Source organism: Condylostylus longicornis, unplaced genomic scaffold, assembly GCF_029603195.1.
Source record: "Condylostylus longicornis isolate FDR11 unplaced genomic scaffold, ASM2960319v2 ptg000013l, whole genome shotgun sequence".
NCBI classification, from domain to species: Eukaryota; Metazoa; Arthropoda; class Insecta; order Diptera; family Dolichopodidae; genus Condylostylus; species Condylostylus longicornis.
In genome coordinates this window covers 16,229,179-16,253,660 of record NW_026577982.1, presented here as the reverse complement: position 1 = coordinate 16,253,660, position 24,482 = coordinate 16,229,179, and the positions used below count along the sequence as shown (strand labels likewise).

General features: G+C 28.3%; 1 protein-coding gene across 12 annotated transcripts; it reads left to right on the top strand.

Moving 5' to 3' along the window:
* The first annotated feature begins 790 nt into the window (after positions 1 to 790).
* LOC129605577 (histone lysine acetyltransferase CREBBP) lies at positions 791 to 23,142 on the top strand. 12 transcript variants are annotated; one of them, XM_055515426.1, is made up of 18 exons: positions 796 to 1,047; positions 2,409 to 3,201; positions 3,786 to 4,965; positions 5,856 to 6,115; positions 6,772 to 6,946; positions 7,552 to 9,366; positions 9,432 to 12,029; positions 12,094 to 12,383; positions 12,479 to 12,636; positions 13,850 to 13,960; positions 14,329 to 15,283; positions 15,367 to 15,603; positions 15,672 to 15,902; positions 15,980 to 16,383; positions 16,444 to 16,717; positions 16,777 to 17,076; positions 17,135 to 17,674; positions 17,735 to 23,142. In XM_055515426.1, exons 3-18 carry the CDS (start codon positions 4,893 to 4,895, stop codon positions 18,524 to 18,526), a joined length of 9,213 nt encoding a protein of 3,070 aa, XP_055371401.1. In that variant the 5' UTR covers positions 796 to 1,047; positions 2,409 to 3,201; positions 3,786 to 4,892; the 3' UTR covers positions 18,527 to 23,142. The 12 variants fall into 12 exon arrangements, with proteins under 12 accessions (XP_055371402.1, XP_055371401.1, XP_055371405.1 ...); XM_055515427.1 differs by having other exon boundaries at positions 791 to 917; positions 2,409 to 4,965; XM_055515430.1 differs by lacking the exon at positions 2,409 to 3,201.
* Positions 23,143 to 24,482: the final 1,340 nt, after the last annotated feature.

Below are 24,482 nucleotides of genomic sequence, written 5' to 3'. Positions count from 1 at the left end.
TTTCTATGAATTTGATGTTCTAAATTGATTAACTCGATTTTCTCATTTTTTGAAAAGAGAAGTATAATTTTCGTATTTCGTGTCAATTCCGGAGTTAAGCAAGTATATTCTTACTTTTGTTGTACAATCACACTGTACAAAGTTTGATTCGCTTTATTGAAATTTTAATTTCAATAAAGCGAATCAAACTGAAATCTGAAAAAATTTGGTATTGCATAACATTGCATTCTCCAATATTTATTAATGGAAGAGAAACTTTATTATATTTGAAATAAAACAATGTGTTGTTGGGTTTTTAGCCTTTAGGAAAGTCTCTTATATTTAAGCGAAATATAAACAAAAGAAAAATTTGTTTGGGACTTTTTTCTTAATTGTATAATTAAAATAATTAGTTAATGGTATTTTACGTTATAAGAACGAATTCTTAAACTTATATAAAAGTTGAACTTGTACTTAAATAAAAAGTGAAACATAAAATTTTTATAAAAGATTTGGCTGTTGCAAAAGTTCAAGATTTATGTTGAAAAATCTTTTGCAGATTTTTTATTCGGCTTGGCACTATTGTACATTCTTACATATGAATTTTAGTGCTGCTATCTGTTGAAATTGGTTTTATGCTTTATGGTCGACCAATAAAAGTACGCCATTTTAATCACGTGGTACACTTCGTTTTTACATCGTTTAAAATCGTTTCAATTATTTTACTTAGCCGAAGATGCCGACATTTGCAGTTTGCAGGAAAATTTAGCATTTTCCTTTTTAAATCTAAAAACATACATAAGTGAAAGAGAGTGTGTAAGGTACGGACGTGAAATGAATATACTGCGCTCGCTTCACCGACAACGACGACGGTATTGAAAAAAAAAACAACATAAAATGAAAAATCAAATTTTTTCCTTCTTCAACATACAAAAATAGTACGCCATTTTGGTAAAATCGGAGTCTAAATTTCGTATCTTGTCGGACGTGAAATTTTATTTCTCTTAATTCTGGCTAAATTTTATACATTTTAATTAAAATAGCTAATTGATATTAGTGCATTTTGGTGTAAATAATTATTTAAAAAATTTAAAATAATAAAAATTAATATTTTTAAATGGTTTTTCGGCTTTTAAAAATTTTTCAAAATTCATTCACATAAAAAAAAATGAGAAATTTTCGATTTCAATATTCATAGGAAAAAAAGAAAAAAACAACAAAAAAGAAAAAACTGAAAAAAACTTCAATAAAAATTCAAGTAAATTTTAAATCATTCAATAGAGGCGCTGGCTTCTACGTAAAAATTTCTATTTCTCTGTTTGAATATGAGTTTGTGTATAAAATACAATTTTTTTTTGAGATATGAAGGAATCAAAATTATGTTGTATTTATTGAACATAGTGTTCGCATAAGAGAGATAAATATATATGCTTAGTTTTCAAATAGAATAATGGAAAGAAATAAAAATTTTTGAAGTTATGAAAATTTTTGGAATAAAAAATTAATTTTATGAAATGTCTGTATGAATATTTTGAAAAATTTAAAAAAAAATAAAGTTTTTTTTAAGAAAAAAGTGTTTTAGAAAAGATAAAAAACAAAAATTTAAGAAAAATTGTATAAAAATCGGCGCCGTACTTGCTAATTATTTTTGTAGGTCCCTTTGTGGCAGCAGCAAAGTGCAGAGAGTACTCAATTTTATAGTCAGTAGTAGTAATCAGCAGTTGACGAACAAGGAGAAGCTGATTCTATCCTTTATTTCTTTTCTTTCCTATAAATTTCAATATATTTGTGCTTTTCATTTGTGGCTTTTTACCTTTCATACATATATTTTATATATGTATAATATAAGTATAAAAATGGCTTATTTCTTTCAAAATATTTGATTTGGTTTTTTTTTATAATTTACTTCTGCATTTTTTTTTGTCAAATGGTAAAAACTTGATAAATATTTTGATTTTTTTAGATACTTTGAGAAAATTTAATGCATTTTACTTCGATTTTGCAAAAAAAAATTAATTATTTTAAAATTTTATGGCGCGTTCTGTTTTATTATTTTCGTTTTTTATTATTATTTTTTACCAATCTTAAAATTGAGCCAGAATAGTTTTAAAATCATTTTTTTTTGTATTTAAAAAAATATTTTTAAACGATAATAGAGAAACAATTCAAGGCCACACAAAGAAAATTTTTCATATATAATGTTCTCAAAAGTCTAGCCCAATAAATCCCAAAAAATAAAAAAGCTAATAAGCATGAAATTTATATTTCTCTTTTCTAGCTTTACTAATTTATAATAATTTAAAAATAAAAAGTTCGAAACATAAATTTTTAAAATTGAGTTTATAAACGAAAAACCAAGAAATATTAATGATTTTTAATTTTTTAAATAATTTCTGCATAAGATTTAAAGTAATCGACTAACATTTCAGTTTTCAGATAAAATAAATAATTTTTAGTAAACGTTTATGGAATACATACATGTTTTTTTGTACTATGCAAGTGTATAATGTAATTTATTGTGAATTTAAGAGAAACTATGAAACTATTATCTTAAAGATAGAACAAAAATATAAAAACTCCAATTTTTATTAAGATAAATATGTGAATCTGAATTATTAAATAAGGTTTTAGAGAATATTTTCAATTAAATATCAGACAAAAAAAAAAAAATTAACAAATACTTAAATGAAAACTTAAAAAAAAAATTAAATGATATCTATGTACATTTTAATTAAAAAATTAATAAATAAGGTGTTCCATTGTTGAAATTGAAACGAAGAAAAAGTCTAGATGAGATGAAAAAGACTTATATTGCAAGAACTATCTGAATATACTTTTTTTTGATATTTTTCAAACTAAATATGCTACTAGTAAAGAATTCCTATAAGAGAATATTAAGTAATCAACGTAATAAGAAGAAATGCGCTAGAAAATTTAAACTTAAGGAACATGTACAAAAGTTTTCAAAACTTTTTTCGAATATTTCAAAGAAAAAGAATTATATGATTATTGAATTTTTCGAAAAGTATCGCAAAGCAACAACAATAACATTGGAAAACAACACAAGTGCATTTCATAAAATTAAAAAATTCATCTATGGTGATTTTTTCACAATTATTGATATATTGAATAAAATTTCCTTATCAACAGTAGCATTAAGTGCAGGATACAATTATTTTAACAAAGACAACTGTGACGACGATCATATTATTGCCAATAAGAGTAAGAAAGTTGAAAGTATAAGTGCATTATTAATAAAACTAAGATCATTACCTTCGGTATCGAGTTTTAAAATATTTTCATATATGTTATGAAGTTCGTAAAATAAATACGATCATTACTCTATAATTACGATTTCTATTTTCAAAACAATCACCTACATCACCACTTTAACTTAGAAATAATATAAGGCATAAAATTACCTACAACAATTTTGACTGTTGCTTTAACCAAATAAATAAACTAAAAATGATCGGAAGTTATAAAACTACCTAATCATAATTAAAATAATATATAAAAACTAATCTAATATTGAAAACATTTTTATTTGTAAATTAAAAAAATTTTATTAAAGACTTTTATAATAAAATTTACATTTTTTGTTTTAATTGGGCATAATAAGTTATTTGAAATTCAGCCACTTATTTTTGATTTGATTCTTTGAAAAATGCTTGCAAATTTATTTTCTAATTTAGTTAATATATAATTACTAATTTTAGATTGTAATCTATACATTTTATAATATTTTAATATATAAAACCGTACTTACACAAATTTTAATATAAATTCCCATTAATAAATTTAAGGATCATCAGAATAAATACACCGAAAAGTTATCACTGTATATGGGACGGAAAGATATACTAAAACAAGGCGAAAAAGAAACAAAAAGTGGTGCCAATTTAGTTATTTTTTTATTTTAAAAGCATTCAGTTTTGATTGAAATATTGTGTTAAACATTTTTATATTCAACTGTAAGAAGGATAATGTGCTACTTTATAATGAAAAGAAATAAAAAGTCAAAATTTTTGAAAATTGAAACGATAAATTTTCAATTTGAAAAAAAGCTAATAAATGCTTCATAATTAATATAATAAACGCGAAAAGTAATTTTAGGTATAGAAAATGTTACAAAAATTAAACCATCTGATTAATAATGATAATTTATGGAGAAATAATATATTACAACATTCAGCAATTCGATCAACAGAAACAGTAATTACAGTAGCAAAGTCATTTAAGATAACAACAACATCAATATTTTCAACAACAGAAGAAACAATAAAAATAAAAACAGGAAAAAAATACCGAAATAAAATTAATTTTGCATTAAAAAATAATAGTATTCAAACAAAAGTGATGTTAAGTTATTGTCAACATAATAAACAAAATAAATTAAGAAAGAAACAAAAATTCAGAAAAAAAGACTCATTCAAACTGTATTTTTAATTATAAATTAAATATTAATTTTTAAATATATCTTACACATTTTTTTGCTGTTTATTTGAAAATATGAAAAATATAAAAATTTAAAAAAAAACAAGATTTTGTTTTTAAATTTGAAGTTTTGGAAACTTGGTGTGTATACTTTAATAACATTAAACTACTACATAAATGTATGATGTATATATAGAGATTTTTACCTATTCAAATTATAAAAAAAGAAAAACATTTAAAATAATATTAAAATAAAGATTTCAGTTCAAAGAGTCAATAATAAAAAAAATATAACAAATTATATATTAAATTTAATAAAAAATAGGACAGAAACAAAACCTAATATAAAAAAAAACAATATAAAATTATCAAAGAAAAAAACAATATAAAGAAAACAAAATAAAACGAAAACTTTTTTTATATAACTTGAGTAATATAAAACATTAAAAATTCGTATTAAAAACACATTAACCACTATGGCGGATCATCTAGATGAGCCGCCTCAAAAGAGGGTCAAAATGGAAAGTTTTCGACAAACATCTGACCAAGGTATATATATGTTTTTTTTTAATTTGTACAATATTTTTAAATTTTGAATTTGTATGCACATTATAATCTATGAAATTGTATCCTTTTAAGGAAAAATTTTCCATATTGTTTTCTCTTATAGGCAGGTGATGAATGCTATTTTTCATATCAATTTATTATTTCACTTAATATTTTTTTTTAAAATAAAATAAACAAGATTGTTGTAGGTACTTAATACTTACTTTATCTATCATCCATTCAAATAGTTTCCTAATAAAAAAAAAAAAACTGTTACATATCCGTATCTTAATCCCTAACCTACATACGTATGTACCCAACTCCCTCTCTAGCTGAAAAATAAGAAAAAATGATCTATTACATAACTAATAGTACAGGTATACTTTTCAATTACAATAATACAAAGAAACTTGTGCAGTCAAGGCCAATGGCCATTTCGGTAATCTTAACAAAAATATACCCATATTCTGTTAGTTGCATGGCTTGATGTAATGGATTGTTATTTAAAAATCTTGCAATTTTCTGAACAAAACCGATTCCATAATTCGAAATTTTATATTGAAAAACAAAATCCTTTTCAATAATATTCCATTATCCTAAGTGATGCGAATAACAGAATATGGGTGATAGAAGAATCTAGGTAGGTACCAAAATTTTTTACGTAGGTATATTAGATTCTTTTATCTGAAAATTTTGCACTTTGTTGTGCCGGATTAAGACTTGGATTTCCTAAATAAAAAAGTAGCAGTAAAAAAAGTTAATTTTTAAGAATTATTGATTAGGTCAGTTAGGGATTCTTAAATTTTAAGGGTTTGAATTTTGTATACGAAATCAATTGTTATTTTTATTTTATTGTTTTATATGATTTGAAAATGTACATTGTTCATTTACAGATGCTCTTTCCAATTATGACATATTTGGTTTGGAAGATAATCTTCCAGATGAATTAGTATCTACTGGAAATTCAGGTGGTTGGGTTGATCAACTTACTGGCAATAAGCCACCTGCACAAGGACCTGGGCCAGGACAAATGAATGGCGAGGATCCTACAGGTGGTGTAGGAGTAGGACCGCAAGTAACAGCTGGCGGCCCTGGTGGTTTACCAAGCAATGTAGCGTTAAGAATGCAGCAGCAACAATTTTTAATGCAACAGGTAAGTCTTTTTTTACGTAAGGCTTAAAAACTGTATGGGTCTTAATGTAATTTATATAATATAATGTTATGTCGTTATAAAGAAAAGTGCAGCATTCTACATCTGATGAAAATTACCGAAATTGTTTTCGGAGGTTGCACTAAATTTAGTGATGTCAGAAAAGTTGTAAGTGTTATGAATTCTTAAAATTTTCAGAAAATATCACAAACGTCTTTTGAGTAAATTGAATTTACCCGCTTCATTGGTACTAGGTCTTGAGAAGTTTTTGTAACAAAGAATTCTTTTTGGATTTTTTTTGTTGACAATTATTTACAAGTAATCCAATGTTACAAAACAAAAACCATTTGGTTTGATTGACTTTCAGAATTGATGATTAATTTATTATTTGTACTAATTGATTATTAGATTGTGGATTTTTATGAAAGCAAGTATATTTCTATTAAAGTACACACAACATTAATTTACTTTAATTTTCTTTATTAAATGCTTGCATTTATATTTCTTCTACGTACAATGATAAATATGATCAATATAACAAATTTCAGAAATTAATTTCCTTCATATGTAATCTTACGACGATTTGGATATATGTATTTTCAATATATTTTTAATTTATAATATTTTCCTAAATTTGAATTTTTGTGTTTATTTAACAGGGAAATAAGAATTTAGTTGGAAATGCGTTGAGTATGGGTCCTTTAGGTAGTAAAAGCCCAAATTTACAGTCACCTTCCGGTTTACAAGGTAATATGTCAAATATGGTTGGTGGAATGATTAATTCAATGTCAATGTCAATTGCAAACAATGGTACTCAAAACATGAATATGCAAGGTAAGCTATTTATTTTTATAAATTGCTTTAAAAATATGTTTTAGTTCTTCAACGTTTATTTTCCAAATGGTTTTCATACTTTTGTATATTACTAAAAATTTGATAAAAACTAGTAAGATGTTTCTGTCTCTTTAGGACAGTAATTATATTTTACATCTTTTCAAAGCAGCACGGAGATTTGTGACTAGCTCGTACGTTTATATGAAAATTGACATTCTACAAATTTTCGCAGATTTTTTCCCAAAAGGAAAATTTAAGTTGACCAAAATTTAATATAGTTTTTGAAATGTACACGTAGATTGATTTTTTTTAAGAATACATAAGTATGCAAAAAAGACAAATAAGTGTATATTTCAGATTATGGTTCAGCTTATTTCCGATGAAATGTTTGTCGGATAATTTGTTTTTATCTAGTTGAAATATTCAACAAAAAGTTAATAATTTAGTAGTAAATAAAAGTAGATAAGATACCTAGCTACCTTTATTTAGAGTCAAACAGGATGTCAATGTTTCTTTATTGTCGCATGACAATTTTTTTTTACTAAATTATGTATGTGTTTTTAAATTTAATTTTTCGTTTTATATTTCTTATATTTGTGATGTAGGCATGAATAGTATTGCTTCACAAGGAGGAATTGGAAACGTAATTTTAACGAATAGTAATCTTGGTCCAATGGGTATGCAAGGCACTGGTGGTATGGTAACGTCTAACCTAAAACAACAATTGAGCGGAGGTGGCAATACTTTATTAGGCCCAGGTGTTCAAGGTAATTTAATTGGTGGTGGTGGTCCTCAAGGCAACGCGATGCATCATGGTGGAGGCTTAGGAGGATCACATCCAGGAGTTCAATCAATACAGAATGGTCCTATAATGAATGTATCTGTTGGTAACCGTATGATGTCGCAGCAACATGCAATTATGCGTGGTCCAAATCCACATTTAATGCCAGGAGGCGGTGCCGGTGGTGCAAATGTTGTTGGAGGTCCTGTCGGTAATGCAGGACCCCGTATGCAAAATCCAAATATACCAAATATTGGCAATTTTTCGAACACAACAAAAATTTTAAGCAACCAATTTACCCAATCTCAGACAGGTAATGTAAATTTAGGACAAATAACTATGGGAGGAGCGGGTGGTCCAAATGGACCTTATGGCAGTGCCTATGCAGGAGGTAATCCAAATCAACAGCAACAGAGTAATGTGAATGTGGTAAATCAATCGGTAGCAGCCGCACTTGGTGGACCACAACAACAGAACATGATAACAATTGCTCAGCAACGGACTGTACCTCCAAATATGTTGATGCAACAACAAGCAGCCGCAGCAGCGGCGGTTGCAGCACAACAGCAACAACAACAACAATTGCAACAACAACAGCAGGGAAATCGACCTGGGGGCCCCATTGGTTCAAGTATTGCGCCAGGAGGAATCGTTGGGAATGATGGACAAAATGTTATTGGTGGTAATCCCGGGAATAATCCTAGCGGATTGGTAGGTCAACAAGGAGGCTTAAATGCACCACAGCAATCTATAGCGCCAACTGGGGTCCAACAGCAAAGGCCACCTTCATTATTAAGTCAACAGCAAGCGCAACAACAACAAAATACACAGCAGCAACAGCAGCAACAACAGCAGCAGCAGCAGCAACAAAATCAAATACAACAACAGGCTGGTGGTCCAGCAGGGCAATCTGGACAACCCGGTCAACCAAATCCAATACAACAACAAGCAGCTTCGGATAAAAAGAAACAAATTCAGCAACAGTTAATGCTTTTACTTCACGCACACAAATGTACACGACGAGAGAACGAAAATCCAAATAATCCGCCAGATTGTAAAATACCGCATTGTAAGACAATGAAAGATGTTCTAGCTCATATGGCTACATGCAAAGCTAATAAAGATTGTTCAGTGGCACATTGTATATCATCACGACAAATTTTGGTTCATTGGAAATCATGTCAACGCCCTGATTGCGGGATTTGTTTACCTTTTCGGCAAGGAGATAAGCTACGCCAACCAGGTACATCAGGAATGCAACAGCAACTACAGCAACAGCAACAGCAACAACAACAGCAGCAACAACAACAACAACAGCAACAACAGCAACAACAACAACAGCAACAACAACATCAACAACAGCAACAGCAACCGCAACAACAAAATCAACAAAACGTTCCAATAACTACAAATGTACAACAAAACCAAACTGGTGCTGGTTCCGTTCAACAAGCTAATCAATTATCAGGACAAATCATGGGCTTAAATCAGCAGCAAACGCAGCAACCAAACTCGTCAACGTCCACAGCGACTCAGATAAATCAACAGAAATTGAATCAAAGTGATTTTGAAAAGCAATTGGTTCAACAACAACAACAGCAGCAGCAAAAGCAGAGCAACCGATTTGAACAAATGCAAGGTAAAATATAACAAAAAGTAATTAGTAATTTTATTTTAATTTTTTTTTCATTCAATACTACATAGGATCTATGTCAGGCTCAGTAACTAACGCAAATCTCATGTCTACCAATCAAGGGCAACCTCAAATGACAACAGGCCTGGTCGGTAACACTAATGTTCGTATGCCAAATGCAACTGCAGGTGGTGTTCAAGTTTTACTACCAAATAGACAAGGGCAACCGAATCAACTTGCTGGAAACATTTTAATGTCACCAGATTTGCCTACTGGAACCCCTCAACAACAACAACTGCTAGGACAGAATATTTTAAGTGGACATGTTGTTTCATTAGGAAGTCAACAGCAAGGAAATTTGTCAGCAATGCAACAACAACAGCAGCAACAGCAGCAGCAGCAGCAGCAAGCACAATTAAATTCAAATAATCAAAGTAGTGTTGGAGTACCTGGTGGTCCTGCAAATAATTCTGCTGTGCAAGCCGGGCCAGGAGGACAAAACATTCCAATGTTTAATAATTCTAATACAACGTCAAGTGGTCCGTCATCGGTAGGTGACGGTACCACTAAACCTATTACAGGAGTACAATTGCAGCAACAAATGAATAAGCTAGCTTCAAATCCTGGTGCACCTCCACAGTTGCCCCCAGGTATGCCTTCTGTTTCAACAATGCCATCCGGTGTTACAAAAGATTGGCACAGTTCAGTTACAGCTGATTTACGTAATCATTTAGTACACAAATTAGTTCAAGCCATATTTCCAACATCAGATCCCAATACGATGATGGATAAAAGAATGCATAATCTCGTTTCATATGCTGAAAAAGTTGAAAAAGACATGTATGAAATGGCAAATTGCAGATCAGAATACTATCATCTTCTGGCTGAAAAAATTTATAAAATTCAAAAGGAGCTGGAAGAAAAACGTCAAAAAAGGAAAGAACAACAACTGTTATTGCAACAACAGCAACAACAACAACAACAACAGCAGCAGCAAAATTTGCAACCGGGTGGACCAGGAGGAACACAAGGATTGCCTCCTGGATGTAATCCAAACGCAACCATTGGCCAAATTCGACCTAATAGTGCTAATTTGATTCCCGGAGGAATGGTTAGTCCTTTAGGGAATGTAAATGTAAATACTATGCAGGGTGTTATGCGAGTTCCTGGTCCAAATCCTGGTGGATTAGTTAGCCAAACACAAGCCCAAGTTGCAGCTGCAATGAGGTCGCATTCACCGGGAAGTTTGCCTGTCCAAAATATGGCTGCAATGCAAGCGCGTATGCAATTTAATCCGAATCAGCAAAATAATAATGCCAACAGCGCTAATAATTCTGCAATGTTAGTGGCACAATCAGGACCTAGTCCTAACGGTTTAGGTGCAAATATGCAAAATCCGGTTTTATCGCCATTTCAAAATCAAGGACCACTTTTAGGTAATGCGGGACCGAACAACGCTGGAAATATGTCAGCCACAGGAAGTCCATTCATTAATGCGAATTCAGGCCCGGTAAATGCAAATACAAACGGTCCCAATGTACATACAGCAGCCAATATTAATCAATTTAATGAAATTATGTTAAAATCGTCAAGACAACAGCAACAGCAGCAACAGCAACAACAACAGCAGCAGCAGCAATCGCAACAACAAACTAGTCAGCTATCCGCCCAAACTTTACAGAATCTACCACAAGCTCCATCACCATTTAGTAATCAACAATCGTCTGCCGGCCAGATTACACAAAATTCAACCCCTAATACAAATGCGTTTGTACGTAATAGCAATAGTAATTCAAATATGCCACCAACACCGACGTCAGTTTTAGATCAATTAAATAGTGTATCCAATTCGAATTCAGTTGGTGGTAACAGTTCAGTCGTTGGTATGACAGCGGCAACCGTTATGGCTGGAAATAATCAACAGCAACAGCAACAAAATAGTATGGTACCAGTTCCAAGTCCTTCACCGTCATTGTCTTCAAATGGACCAGTACAAGTTGGTACGCCGAGCGGTCCTCCAAGTGTTCCATCAATGATACAGTCACTAACTAGCACTGCAGCGGGTATGGCAACAGAACATCCCACTCCAACACCACCTTTAATGACATCACCCGTACAAAATAATTCCACAACAGTCACGCCATCTGTTACGCCTACACTGCAAAATAGTATAGGAAAAGGGGGTAATAGTAACAGCAGTAGTACTGGTGGTAACTCAATGCCTCTTCCACCGAGCAGGCCAGCTTCTGCGTCAACGAATTTATCGTCTCAAATGGCAGCTTTGGAAGCGGCTACTCGTGATAATGATGATACACCGCCATCACCGCCTGATAATCAAAGTGGTGGCGTATCACAAAAAGGCAAATTAGATTCAATAAAGAATGAAGATGATATTAAAAAGGAAATGGATGATGACAACGATATGGATTCATCTGGTGCTGGAGCTGGTAAGAATGCAAATAATGATGATAGTGAAATTAAACAGGAAATAAAATCAGAACCTATGGATGGTGATAATAGCAATAGTACTGTAGTAAAAAGTGAAGATGTTAAAATAGATGTTAAAATTAAGGATGAGCCAATGTCACCCAATTCAACAGCAGAAAAAATTAAAGCACCTGTATCTGAACCAACGACAACAAGTACAACCGAAAAACAAAAGAAATGCGGTAATTACGAAAATACTGGATATAAATCATTCCATGTTTTAAAGCTTTTTTTTTTAATTTACAGTTTTTGACCCAGAGGAATTAAGACAAGCATTGATGCCTACTCTAGAAAAATTAATCAGGCAAGATCCAGAATCTATGCCATTTAGAACACCAGTTAATCCACAAGCTCTAGGTATTCCGGATTATTTTGACATTGTGAAAAGGCCAATGGATTTAGGCACCATTAAAGACAATTTAATTAGTGGAAAATATGCTGATCCATGGGAATATGTAGATGATGTTTGGCTGATGTTTGACAATGCTTGGTTGTATAACAGAAAAACTTCAAGAGTATATCGATATTGTACCAAAGTAAGTGAAATTTCAAACAGATGAAAAATTCTAATTTTCAATAATGAATTAACGTACAAAATATAAATATACATAAATTACTCATTATTTTTTAGCTTTCCGAAATTTTTGAACAAGAAATTGATCCAGTTATGCAAAGTCTAGGATATTGTTGTGGTCGTAAATATACATTTAATCCCCAGGTTTTGTGCTGTTATGGAAAACAATTATGTACAATTTCTCGTGATGCTAAATATTACAGTTATCAAAACAGGTAGGAAATTTTGATATGTATTTTTCTTTTAATTTTACAATTGTTTCCTTTTGTTAAAATTTGGAAACAGTTTTCTTTTGTATTCAAAATAATAAAATATGAAAATTTTATAAAGACATTGTTTACCTAAATTGTGTACTATTCATTTTACCTTTGTAAAACAATAATTTTTACTAAAATTTAAAATTCATTTTAAATAATAAATTTCCGTTAATATTATTTGATAAATAAATTTAACATTTTCATAGGCATAATGTAAATATTGTCAATCATTATCCTTAACCATGATTCAGTTATCATTAACTTTTTTCAAATTACCATCTTTCCTATTTTTTAATTTCATGATAGAAAAACTTACATCAAGCAGTCTTGTTAAAAAAGTTAAAAAAATCATGATTAATATTTGACTAACAGTAGAAATTAATTTTTTATTTTTTTTATAGAATATTTAAAATGATATTCAATTTATTTTATTAATTTTTTTTTCATTTTTGAACATTTATTGATTACAATAATATGTATAGTATGTATCTTGTTGATAACAACAATGTAACAACAAGCATTTGTATTTTTAAAAGTTTTCGCAAGTTTTGCTCTCGTGTGGGGGAACATTGATTTTGTAGTCTTTATGCTTAATATTTTAAAACTAATTTTAAATCGTGAATTAGAATATTTTTGAGGTACATATAAATAAGTTGAAAGAGGGTATGACACTTTATAAATTTCCTCATCATATTATCAAAAAAAAGTTAATAAATAAACATACAGGGATTAATTTCAATTTTTAACATGTTCATAAAAAAAAAAATAAAATCTTAAAAGTACTCTGAATTTTATAATTCTATATTAATGCGGGTGGATATGTAAATATTTATGATTTTTGGTTTTTTTTTCATTTTTGTAACTTTTATTTATTTTGTAGAATTGTACACAAACTATATAATAATTGTTACAAAAAAAAATAAAAATATAATATGCACTAATATTAATTTTTTGTTTTTTTTTTTTCATTTACTTGTTTCATTTCGCAATTCATTAATAATAAAATGTCAATATACATATAAATATAAAATATAATAAAAAAACAATGCTTGTATCCTGCACATTATATTACATTCACTATCTCGCTTGGATTTATATAAAAAAATATGTTTACACAATAATCAAACTGATTTCATTTTACAACAACCAATATATAAAAATAAATACAAAGTCTAAAGGCATATGGTGTTGTTTCCGATAGATATACATTCTGCCAAAAATGTTTCAATGATATACCCGGTGATACAGTAACATTAGGGGATGATCCAATGCAATCACAAACGTAAGTATTTTCATATTTGTTTTATCTTAGCAAGTAGATATTTTTTCGTTATAAAAATCATAATATATTAATAAAGAATCTTACAAAATCGATTGATAATTTTTTCAATATAAGTACTTTTAAAAAGAAGAAAAACTTTATTACTCGTAATTCTAAAGAGAATATTTTTTTTGATTGTATAGAACAAAATCAGTTTTCATAAAGTGCGTATGGTCTGCATTAAATACGTACGTAATTAAGGAAAAAGAAAATTTTCCTTCTTTTTAAAAAGTGTTAGTTGATTATAAAGTATTATCAAAATAATTTTGCTTTTATTATAAAAACGTTAATTGATTTATTATTTGATTTTTCATATTTTGAAAATTTAGTCAAATTAAAAAAGATCAATTTAAAGAAATGAAAAATGATCATCTTGAATTAGAACCATTTGTTGATTGCCAAGAATGTGGTAGAAAACAACATCAGATTTGTGTGCTTTATTTGGAAAGTATTTGGTCTGGTGGTTTTACATGTACCAATTGCATGAAGATGAAAGGCATTAAACGTAAAGAAAATAAATTTTCTGCGAAACGTTTACCAACAACAAAACTAGGTATATACATAGAAACGCGTGTTAATAATTTCTTGAAAAAGAAAGAAGCTGGTGCTGGAGAGGTACATATACGTGTTGTATCAAGTTCTGATAAAATAGTGGAAGTCAAACCTGGAATGAGGCGACGTTTTGTTGAAAACAATGAATTATGTGGAGAATTTCCATATAGAGCAAAAGCATTGTTTGCTTTTGAAGAAGTTGATGGTATTGATGTATGTTTCTTTGGTATGCATGTGCAAGAATATGGCTCCGAATGTCCAGCGCCGAATACACGTAGAGTGTATATAGCTTATCTAGACTCAGTACATTTCTTTAGACCGAGACAATATCGTACAGCTGTTTATCATGAAATATTATTAGGCTATATGGATTATGTCAAACAGTTAGGCTTTACAATGGCGCACATTTGGGCCTGTCCACCATCTGAAGGTGATGATTATATATTTCACTGTCATCCTCCAGATCAAAAGATTCCAAAACCAAAACGCCTTCAGGAATGGTATAAGAAAATGCTTGATAAAGGAATGATAGAGCGTACAATACAAGATTACAAGGACATATTAAAACAGGCTATGGAGGACAAATTGAATTCGGCCGCTGAATTGCCATATTTTGAAGGGGACTTTTGGCCTAATGTCTTAGAAGAAAGTATTAAAGAATTAGATCAGGAGGAAGAAGAAAAACGGAAACAGGCTGAAGCAGCGGAAGCTGCAGCAAACGCTGCTGTAAGTGTATGATAATTTTCTATTTACTCTAAATAAACCTTTGGGTCATTGTCTTAGACAAATTTTAAATAAATTTTTCTGATAAACAGATGTTCTCAGTTAACGAAGACAATGAAGCGAGTGGTGATGGTAAGAAAAAAGGATCACAAAAGAAAGCTAAAAAATCTAATAAATCAAAAGCCAATCAAAGAAAGAATAATAAAAAAGCGAGTGAACAGCAAAATGGAAATGATTTAAGTGCTAAAATTTTTGCAACGATGGAAAAACATAAAGAAGTGTTCTTCGTAATTCGTTTGCACTCAATACAATCAGCAGCTAGTTTAGCGGTATATAAAAAAAAAAGACATAATGTCGAATATTTTTAATAAATCTGCTTTTTGTTTTTAAATTATAGCCAATTCAAGACCCCGATCCATTAATGAACTGTGATTTAATGGATGGTCGTGACGCATTTTTAACAATGGCCCGTGATAAGCATTTCGAATTTTCATCTTTACGACGAGCTCAATTTAGTACTTTAAATATGCTTTATGAGCTACACAATCAAGGACAAGATAAGTTTGTTTACACTTGTAATAATTGTAAAACTCCCGTGGAGACTCGTTACCACTGTACTGTCTGTGATGTAAGTTTATTAGGACAAGATTTGTACCATTTCAAATATTATATATTAAATCTTAATCTCTTTTTGTTCTATTGTAGGATTTTGATTTATGTATGAATTGTAAAGAAAAAGTTGGACATCCGCATAAAATGGAAAGGCTCGGTCTTGATTTGGACGATGGAACTTCGCCTGGAAATGATGCAAGTAAACAAGCAAATCCACAAGAAGCCCGCAAGCAGTCTATTCAACGTTGTATCCAATCTTTGGTGCACGCATGTCAATGTCGAGATGCTAATTGCCGTTTACCATCTTGTCAAAAGATGAAACGCGTTGTACAACATACGAAAAATTGCAAAAGAAAAACGAATGGAGGTTGTCCTATTTGCAAGCAGCTTATTGCCTTATGTTGTTATCATGCTAAGCATTGTCAAGAAGCTAAATGTATGGTTCCGTTTTGTCCCAATATTAAACATAAACTCAAACAACAACAGCTACAGCAAAGGTAAATTTTGTTGGTCCGTTCGTCTTTTCGGTTTACTTAATTAATTTAAAAACATTTCAGGCTGCAGCAAGCTCAATTATTGCGGCGTCGTATGGCTGTTATGAACACCAGAACTATAGCTCCAACTAATCAGACTGTTTTGCCTCCAGGCGGCGTGCCTACTATGCAAGGAACTCCAGTTGTGGGAGCACCTGGGTCAGGTGGAATGAGTCCACAAACAGTATCTTCACCTGTTAACCCAATGAGTGGCATGACTAGTCCGCATCATCCTAGTATGGGAATGAAGCCAGGAATGCAAACTCCATCTCCCAATGTGTTGCAAGTAGTGAAACAAGTAATTTATTATTTATTTTAATTTTATAAAAGAATATTAAATAAAAATGTGTGATTTAGGTTCAAGAAGAGGCTGCACGACAACAAGTTCCTTCAAACGGCGGTTTTGGAAAAGTTGTCCCAACTGGTCCACAAATGGCGCCACCAAATATGCAAAGGCAGTTCAGTGTTGGAGTTGTTCCAAATCAACCAGTGCAACAGCAGATGGGTGTTCAAATGGGACCATCTGGTCCAACAGCTACTGGAAATAATCTTTTACCTATGGAACAATGGGGTAATCGATATCCGAATAATGCAAATCAACCAGGTTTGAGACCACCCACGCAGCAAATGATGCAACAGAGTGGAATGCAGAATCAGGTGAATTTTGTGTATAATTTTCGTATAATCCTAAAAACTAAATATATATTTTTCGCAGAACATGATGCAAATGGTTAATCCGGGTAATTCAGGTCAAATGAATCAATTAGCAATGAGACCGCAGGGAGGTCAACCCGTTCAGCAAGGAATGGGCGGAGGTGGCGGTGGTCAACAGCCTAATTTAGCTTTGAATACACAACAATTGACCCAAATAATGCAAAAAATTAAGAATAACCCGTCAAATGAGGGGCACAATCAAATATTACAAATGCTAAAATCTAACCCTCAAATTATGGCTGCTATAATAAAATCACGTCAACAAAGCCAAAATCAGGCTGGAAATGCTGGTGCTAGCGGGAGTGGTGCAGGTGTTCCGCAAGGTAATCCTCAGACATCACAAGGTCCTGGTGGTCCGATGGGAGGTAATTCAGGAGGAATGGGACCACAACAAGGAACGCATTTACAACAAATGATGACTCAACAGCAGCCACAGCATCCAAATCAAGTCGTTATGAATCCCAATCAAGTTCCCCACAATCGAATGCCCATGCAAAATCCTGGTATGATGCAAGGTGCAGGTGGAATGCAGCAAGGACCGGTAAGTACTTAACATTAGTTTAAGCATTTAAAAATTAATTTGATTTTATATTTTATTAAGCCTGTGCAAAATGCTGCTTGGTATAAACAACAACAAATGCTTAGGCAAATGCAAATAACACAAAATTATCCGGCTCCGCCATATCCACAAAGACCGCGAGCCCCACAAATGGGTCAGATGGGTCCTGGAGGAGGTCCAGGTGGCCCTGGTGGAATGGGTCCTGGTCAATTTCAAGGAGGTGTGAATACTGGTGGCGGAAGTTTTAATCCGGCAGATCAATATGCAATGCAACAAGGGCTTAAACCATCACAAGCAATTGGTGTACCAGGTGGTGTAGGTGTAGGTGTCGGTGGTGGAGGAATGGGAGGACCTGGTGGACAGTTAATGTCTCCTGGTGGTGTCCCGTTAGGTGCCGCTGGCTTAGGTGGTGGTGTTGGGGTTGGAGTTGGTTCTGTTGTTAATCCTCTTCAATCCGGTCAACAGAATGTTATGGGACCACCTCATACAATGCAGCAACAATTAATGCAATCGCCACCACCTATACGTAGTCCACAACCAACACCATCGCCCAGGTCAGCACCATCTCCCCGCGCACAACCATCAGCATCACCAAGAGCACAACCATCACCTCATCATTTACCGTCGCATTCACCAGCTCCACAAAATGTTGGTAATCCTAATGACATGCATAACCACATGCATCCACATCAATCTCCACTTGGGCCTGGGGGTCCTGGTGGTGGAGGAGGCGGTGTACCAAACGATGGTGGACCTGGTGGTGTTGGTGGTCCAACTGGTGACGCTGCATTGACTGCACAAGATCAACTAACAAAATTTGTGGAACAACTTTAGTATAACTAGTTATTATATAATTAAAAAAGAGTGTATAAAAAATTATTAAAGAAATTAAAGAAAAATAAATCATTATTTTTAAAGATGTAATTGAAAGAGATGAGTTGTTACTTACGCAACTTTGAGATATAATAATCAAACGTAAATAAATAAAGTCAAATCGTGACAAATATAAAACAAAATCGTTTATTTAAGCTTTAAATTTAAGAAATTATTGTTCGATTATTATAAAAAGTATATTTACATATTTATATAAACATATATGTACACAAATATAAACACATATATGTACGGACATGTATATATACATATGTTAATATATACCAAATGTATGAAATATATTTATATATTTGAAGCACGATAAATTAAAGTACATACATGTATTAAAAACAACGCCTATGTAAAAATAAACAAAAAATTTAAAATTAAAACTTAGAAATATTTTAGGTAATTTTTCTATTAATTTGTAGAGTTTTTAGTCTTGTAAATATTAAAAAAAAAAACATAAATTTAATTAATATGACAAATACTTTGTTTTAAATTCGTAGAGATAGGGTTAAAAAAATAAACAAAAAAAAACCAAAATAATTTTCATTATTACAAAAATTTAAAATTTATTCATAGAAAGCAGTTATTGGAACGTAGCGTTAGAAATATTTAACAAATATTAGTAGTTAAGTAATGATTTATGAAATAAAATATTTTAAAATTATAATTAAAAATATATATCAATATATATATATATGTATATATGTTTATATATATATAAATTGAAAATGATTTAAATATGTAAATTTAGTATATGTATAAATTAAAAACAAGCAAAAAGAGTATTTTTAAAATTTATAGGTTATTACTATTGTTTTTATTTTTTCTAAATAACTACACGTATAACACATATTATATAATATATACGTATATATTTTATATATATTTTGCAATCAAGAAAGAATACTTTTTTTTATTTTTGATTTTCTTAATTAATTTTTTAGTTCATTATTTAATAAATTATGTACGGGAAATCGTTGACGTAAAACATCTTTTTCGTAGCTTTTCTAAAATTAATCTTAAAAATCGCAAAATAATAATAATAACATTAGGAAATAATATTAAAAAATTTTAATTTTAATAAAATTACATCTATAAAGAAAACGTATAAAATATTTAGAAAATCGTCATTTTAAACAAGAAATAAATTATATCATTATAATAAAATGGTTAAACATAATTTGCTTAGAAATTTAAATAGTAAAAATGAATCAATATTTTAGGATTAACAAAAATTAAAAGAAATTTATAGTATGACAAAATAACAAATATACTGTGACACTAAATGGAGTAGTTTAATATTCTATTCTGTTTTTAATTTTCTAGTAAAAAAATACTTCAATTAATTCAAAATCGCTATCTGATAAGTTTGTAAATGATTATGATGGAAACAATAAAAGTGATAATTGAAAAGTTTTTTCCAAGTCGATATTTTTTTTCCAAACTTAATCAACTTCCTTTTCAAAACTCAAAGTGTATATGCAACCTAAAAAAACAGAAATTCGTTAATGTTAAAAAATATTTTTTCCTTTTTATTTTAATCTTTCCTAGATAATGTAATCAACAATATAATTCGAATAATTTTTCTTTATATTCGTAATATCATATAACTTCATAAAATTAAATATTGAAAAATCGGATAATATGATTTGTTACGTTTTTAATAAAAATTGTTAAGAATTTTTTTTTATTACAGGATCGTTAATTAAATATATTTAAATATATTTATATCAATTTGCTGCAATATCTTAAAAAAGAAAATACTTAAGTTTTTTCTTTCCATTTTCGATTTTTTAATAAATATGTGTACATATATATAAATTATGATTTACATTTTATTTCATACAAATTTTTTTGAATTTCTCTATATTTTCAATATTTAAAATTAAAATAAGAAATAGCCTCTCAAAAATAAAAAAAAAAATATAGTTATGTATATGCAGTCCTTTTCAATAATATTAAAATTGCTTTGTAAGCACGAAACTTTGAAAATAAAAAGAAATAAATTTTCCAAAAAAAAAGCAAATAGTATAAAGCTATTAATCTTTTGCTACAAATAATCCAAATCACATCCATTTCCTTAATTATTATTATTATTATTACTATTTTAATCTTTAATCCGTTATATTGTTTATGATGCTTTAAAATGTAAAAAAAAAAACAATGATTTCAAATAATACAACTATACGTACACAGAAAATACATTAATTATGAAGAAAAATTTATAAAAAATATTGTGTTTAAATGGGCTGTTAGTTTGATTTTTTAATGCAGATATACATATTTCCTTATTGATAATAACTGGAATTTTTATTAATTAATAAAAATTACATCAAATGTGTTATTCATTAATATTTTTTAAGTAATTTAAATATTAATTTTTTTTTTGTTTATACATAAATATATTTTAGTTTGATTATGAAAAGTTAAAAAAAATGTTAGTATCATATTAGTGTACCTACTAATATTAGTATGTAAATTTATTTAAAAATTTTATAGTAAAAATCCAAGCAAACATTCAAAAATATATAATATAAAATTATAGTAAAACTTTTAATATTAATTTTTCTTTTTTGTTTTTATTTTAAATTTTAAGTAATTGTTTTTAATTCACTTTATAACGAAATTTTCCTTTACTCTCAATTTAAGAGTTATTCTCACCCTTATAAAAAGAAAAAAAAATCACGATATTTTCACTTTTATACTAAATTATTAGGGATTATAATATAAATAATTAGAACTTTTAAATAATTTATAATAAGTTTTTGTATCGAGTGATATTTGTGTATGATGAAAGATTTTATTGAATAGAAATAAAATAGTGGATGTTGATGACGCTAATTTAATGGATAATTGATATGAGTAATATAGGGTTGTAAGGACACGATTTAAATAATAAATTTTAGTGATCTTAATTCGCGTGAAACACAATATATATATATATATATATATATATATATATATATATATATATATATATATATATTATAATAGCATTATGTAAATATAATAATTAATCCGAAGTTGCTTAAAAAACAAATAAATAAATACTTATATATATATATATATACATTTATACAAACGTACAATGATAAATAATAATTATTACTATGCATACTTTAATAAAACTGTTGTTGCTGACAAATGATAATATTGCCCTATAAAAAAAAGATGATCATAGTAATATTTATTATTAATTAATGTATTTGTAATTTTAATTTTAATAATAATATTATATTAATACATAGTATATTTTTTAGATATGCATGTATGTATATATAATCAAAGTTGCCTAATGTTTGTTAAATAGATTTTTTAACAAAGGATAACTATAAATTCAAAAACAAAAAAATATAGAATTTTCAAGTGTACATTATATATGCGTGTATAATGTGTATAAATATATATATATGTAAACATATTATATCTGTAATCTAATTCCTTTTGGATATAGATAGTATCAAGTTAGATACAGTATTCTAAGTGAGGAATTCAAGAAAGCTGAATATTTATGACTATGGATATAATAATGAAGACAAAATTTATATAAATACATATATAAATTTATATAAATTTATAAATACATTATATAAATTTATATAAATAAATATATAGATATATATATATGCACATATATGTGTGTATACGTATTACGTATAAAATTATAATAAACTATGATAAAATGAAAAGTAATTAGCAAGTTTTGAAATTTATGTAATTTACAAATACATATTAGTTTTATAATTTTTTTATTTCTTTTTTTTAATTTATTTAATTTTTTTTTAATAATTAAGACATTATCAAGCCAATAAAATACGATTTCATTCTTTTCAAATATACTATTAATTTATATAAAATAATAATAAAAATTTAATAAAATACAAAAAAATACAATATTCATTCTTTTTTTTTTCAATACACAATTACATAAAATATGTCAAAGATAAGAATTGTATCTATAAATAATAATCTAGCGTATATATTTTTTCATTTGTTATCATATTTTAAAAAAGAAAAGAAAATTATTGTAATTAAAAAAAAATTCATTCATATAACCTTTATACATGAAATTAATATAAAATTAATGATAATTTAGTTTTAAGGAAATTAAAATAGAATAAAACAATTAAAAACTAAATATAATTTAATTTAGATAATATATACATAAATGTAACAAAAGCGTTAGAAGAGGAATAAAAATATTCGAAAAAAAATTAATCGGAATTTGTTTTAATTTCGAAAAAATAAAAAAAAGTATACATAAAAAAAAAAAAAAATTCAACAAAACAAATTTTTAGAAATTACAAAATATAATTTTTATTTTTTCTATCTAAAATATTAAAATGATAAACAGTAATATAAATATTAAGTAAAAAAAGCTAAAGAATGTAATTGATTCTAATTATTATTTTCGAATGTGTAATTTGCATAATTCTTACATTGTATGCGTATAAATTTTATGTATATATTTATGTGTATGTACACATATATATATATATAGATATATTAAAATTTTTATGTAATTTTTAATTAATTTTAACTCTCGTTTACAATTTCAAAACAAAGATAAGGAGAAAAAAAATAACTTTATGATGAAACGAAGTAAATAAAAATTAAATAAGAAATAAAAAAAACACAAAAAGTTATTAATAATTTAAAAAATAATGAAACACACATACACGATAGAATTATTATAGGAAATACATAATTAAAAAATTAAAAAAAAAAATATTGTAAAAAAACTAAAAATTGCAAAAAAAAAAACCCAAAAAAAAAAAATTAATAAAAACACAATAGTATAAATATTGTATTAACATTAGTTATTTTGGACATAAAACAAAACAAAAAAAAAATTGAAAAAGGAAAATATTATTGTTTAAATTTAAAAGAAAAAAAAGATAGTTTTAATTTACAATCAACTTAATCTTATGATAAATTCTAAATGAAAACTTAAAGGTAATAGACAAAAACATCGGTAAAGATACCAAAAATTAGGACATTAATTTTTGTTATTTTGTTCATCTAATACAACAATGAATTCTTCTCGTTTTATATTTTTCGAGGTTTATGTTTAAAATATATTTTAGATCTAGCTTATTAATAATAATATTTTATTTTCAGAGTTTATTTTTGGCTAATGTATTTATTTTGATTGACTTGGCTTAGTTTTGAAATGCATTACGTATAATTATAATGGAAACTACCTAATAATTTTCATTTAGAAGTCTTTAATGACAATCATAAATCACTCCCCATAAGAATATTTTCGTTCTAGAAGGAGGGCTCACGTAATACTGAAAGTCTACTGAATTGAATTAAGTAATTTTTAAAAAATAGTCAGTGATTGAAATATTGTTTCCTTAAAATTCTTATAATCATTGTTAAAAAAGTTTTTCTTAATGATAGTTTTTTTTTTGAAATTAAAAAAAAAAAACAAATATTCTAATTATTCAAAATGTTTTTCCAAAGCAACTGCAAATTATGAAATTTATTTTTGGTTCTTCTTTCCCACTGCTGAAACTTTCAAAATTGAATTTTTTGCTGAAATTAATTTAATTTTCAATTTTCACTCAAATTGTTTTGTTTTTGGATCAAATTGATCAGATTGTGATCAGAAACTAATAAATGAAAACTGTATAATCTAATTAATTATTAAAGAATAACCAAGGATGATTTGGCGAAGTTTAAAGTATGTACGGAGAAAATAGAAGTAAGTTTGTACATATATAGAATTGTGCCAAATTACAAGGAAATAAAAAATTGAGCATTAATTAAGGTACGTATTGTATACAATTTTTAGTGTTTTACAGGAAAGCAATCAATAAGTAAAAAAATGAGGAGCTGTCTATTTTTGTTACAATGTATGTATAATGTCAGAAATTTGTTTTAAAACCTTGCACCTAATGAA

Coding starts and splice junctions, on each gene's coding strand:
- LOC129605577 (XM_055515427.1), top strand. CDS start 4,893: ATGGCGGATCATCTAGATGAGCCGCCTCAAAAGAGGGTCAAAATGGAA. Junction 9,367..9,431: donor CCGATTTGAACAAATGCAAG/GTAAAATATAAC, acceptor AATACTACATAG/GATCTATGTCAGGCTCAGTA. Junction 15,284..15,366: donor CAGCAAACGCTGCTGTAAGT/GTATGATAATTT, acceptor TCTGATAAACAG/ATGTTCTCAGTTAACGAAGA.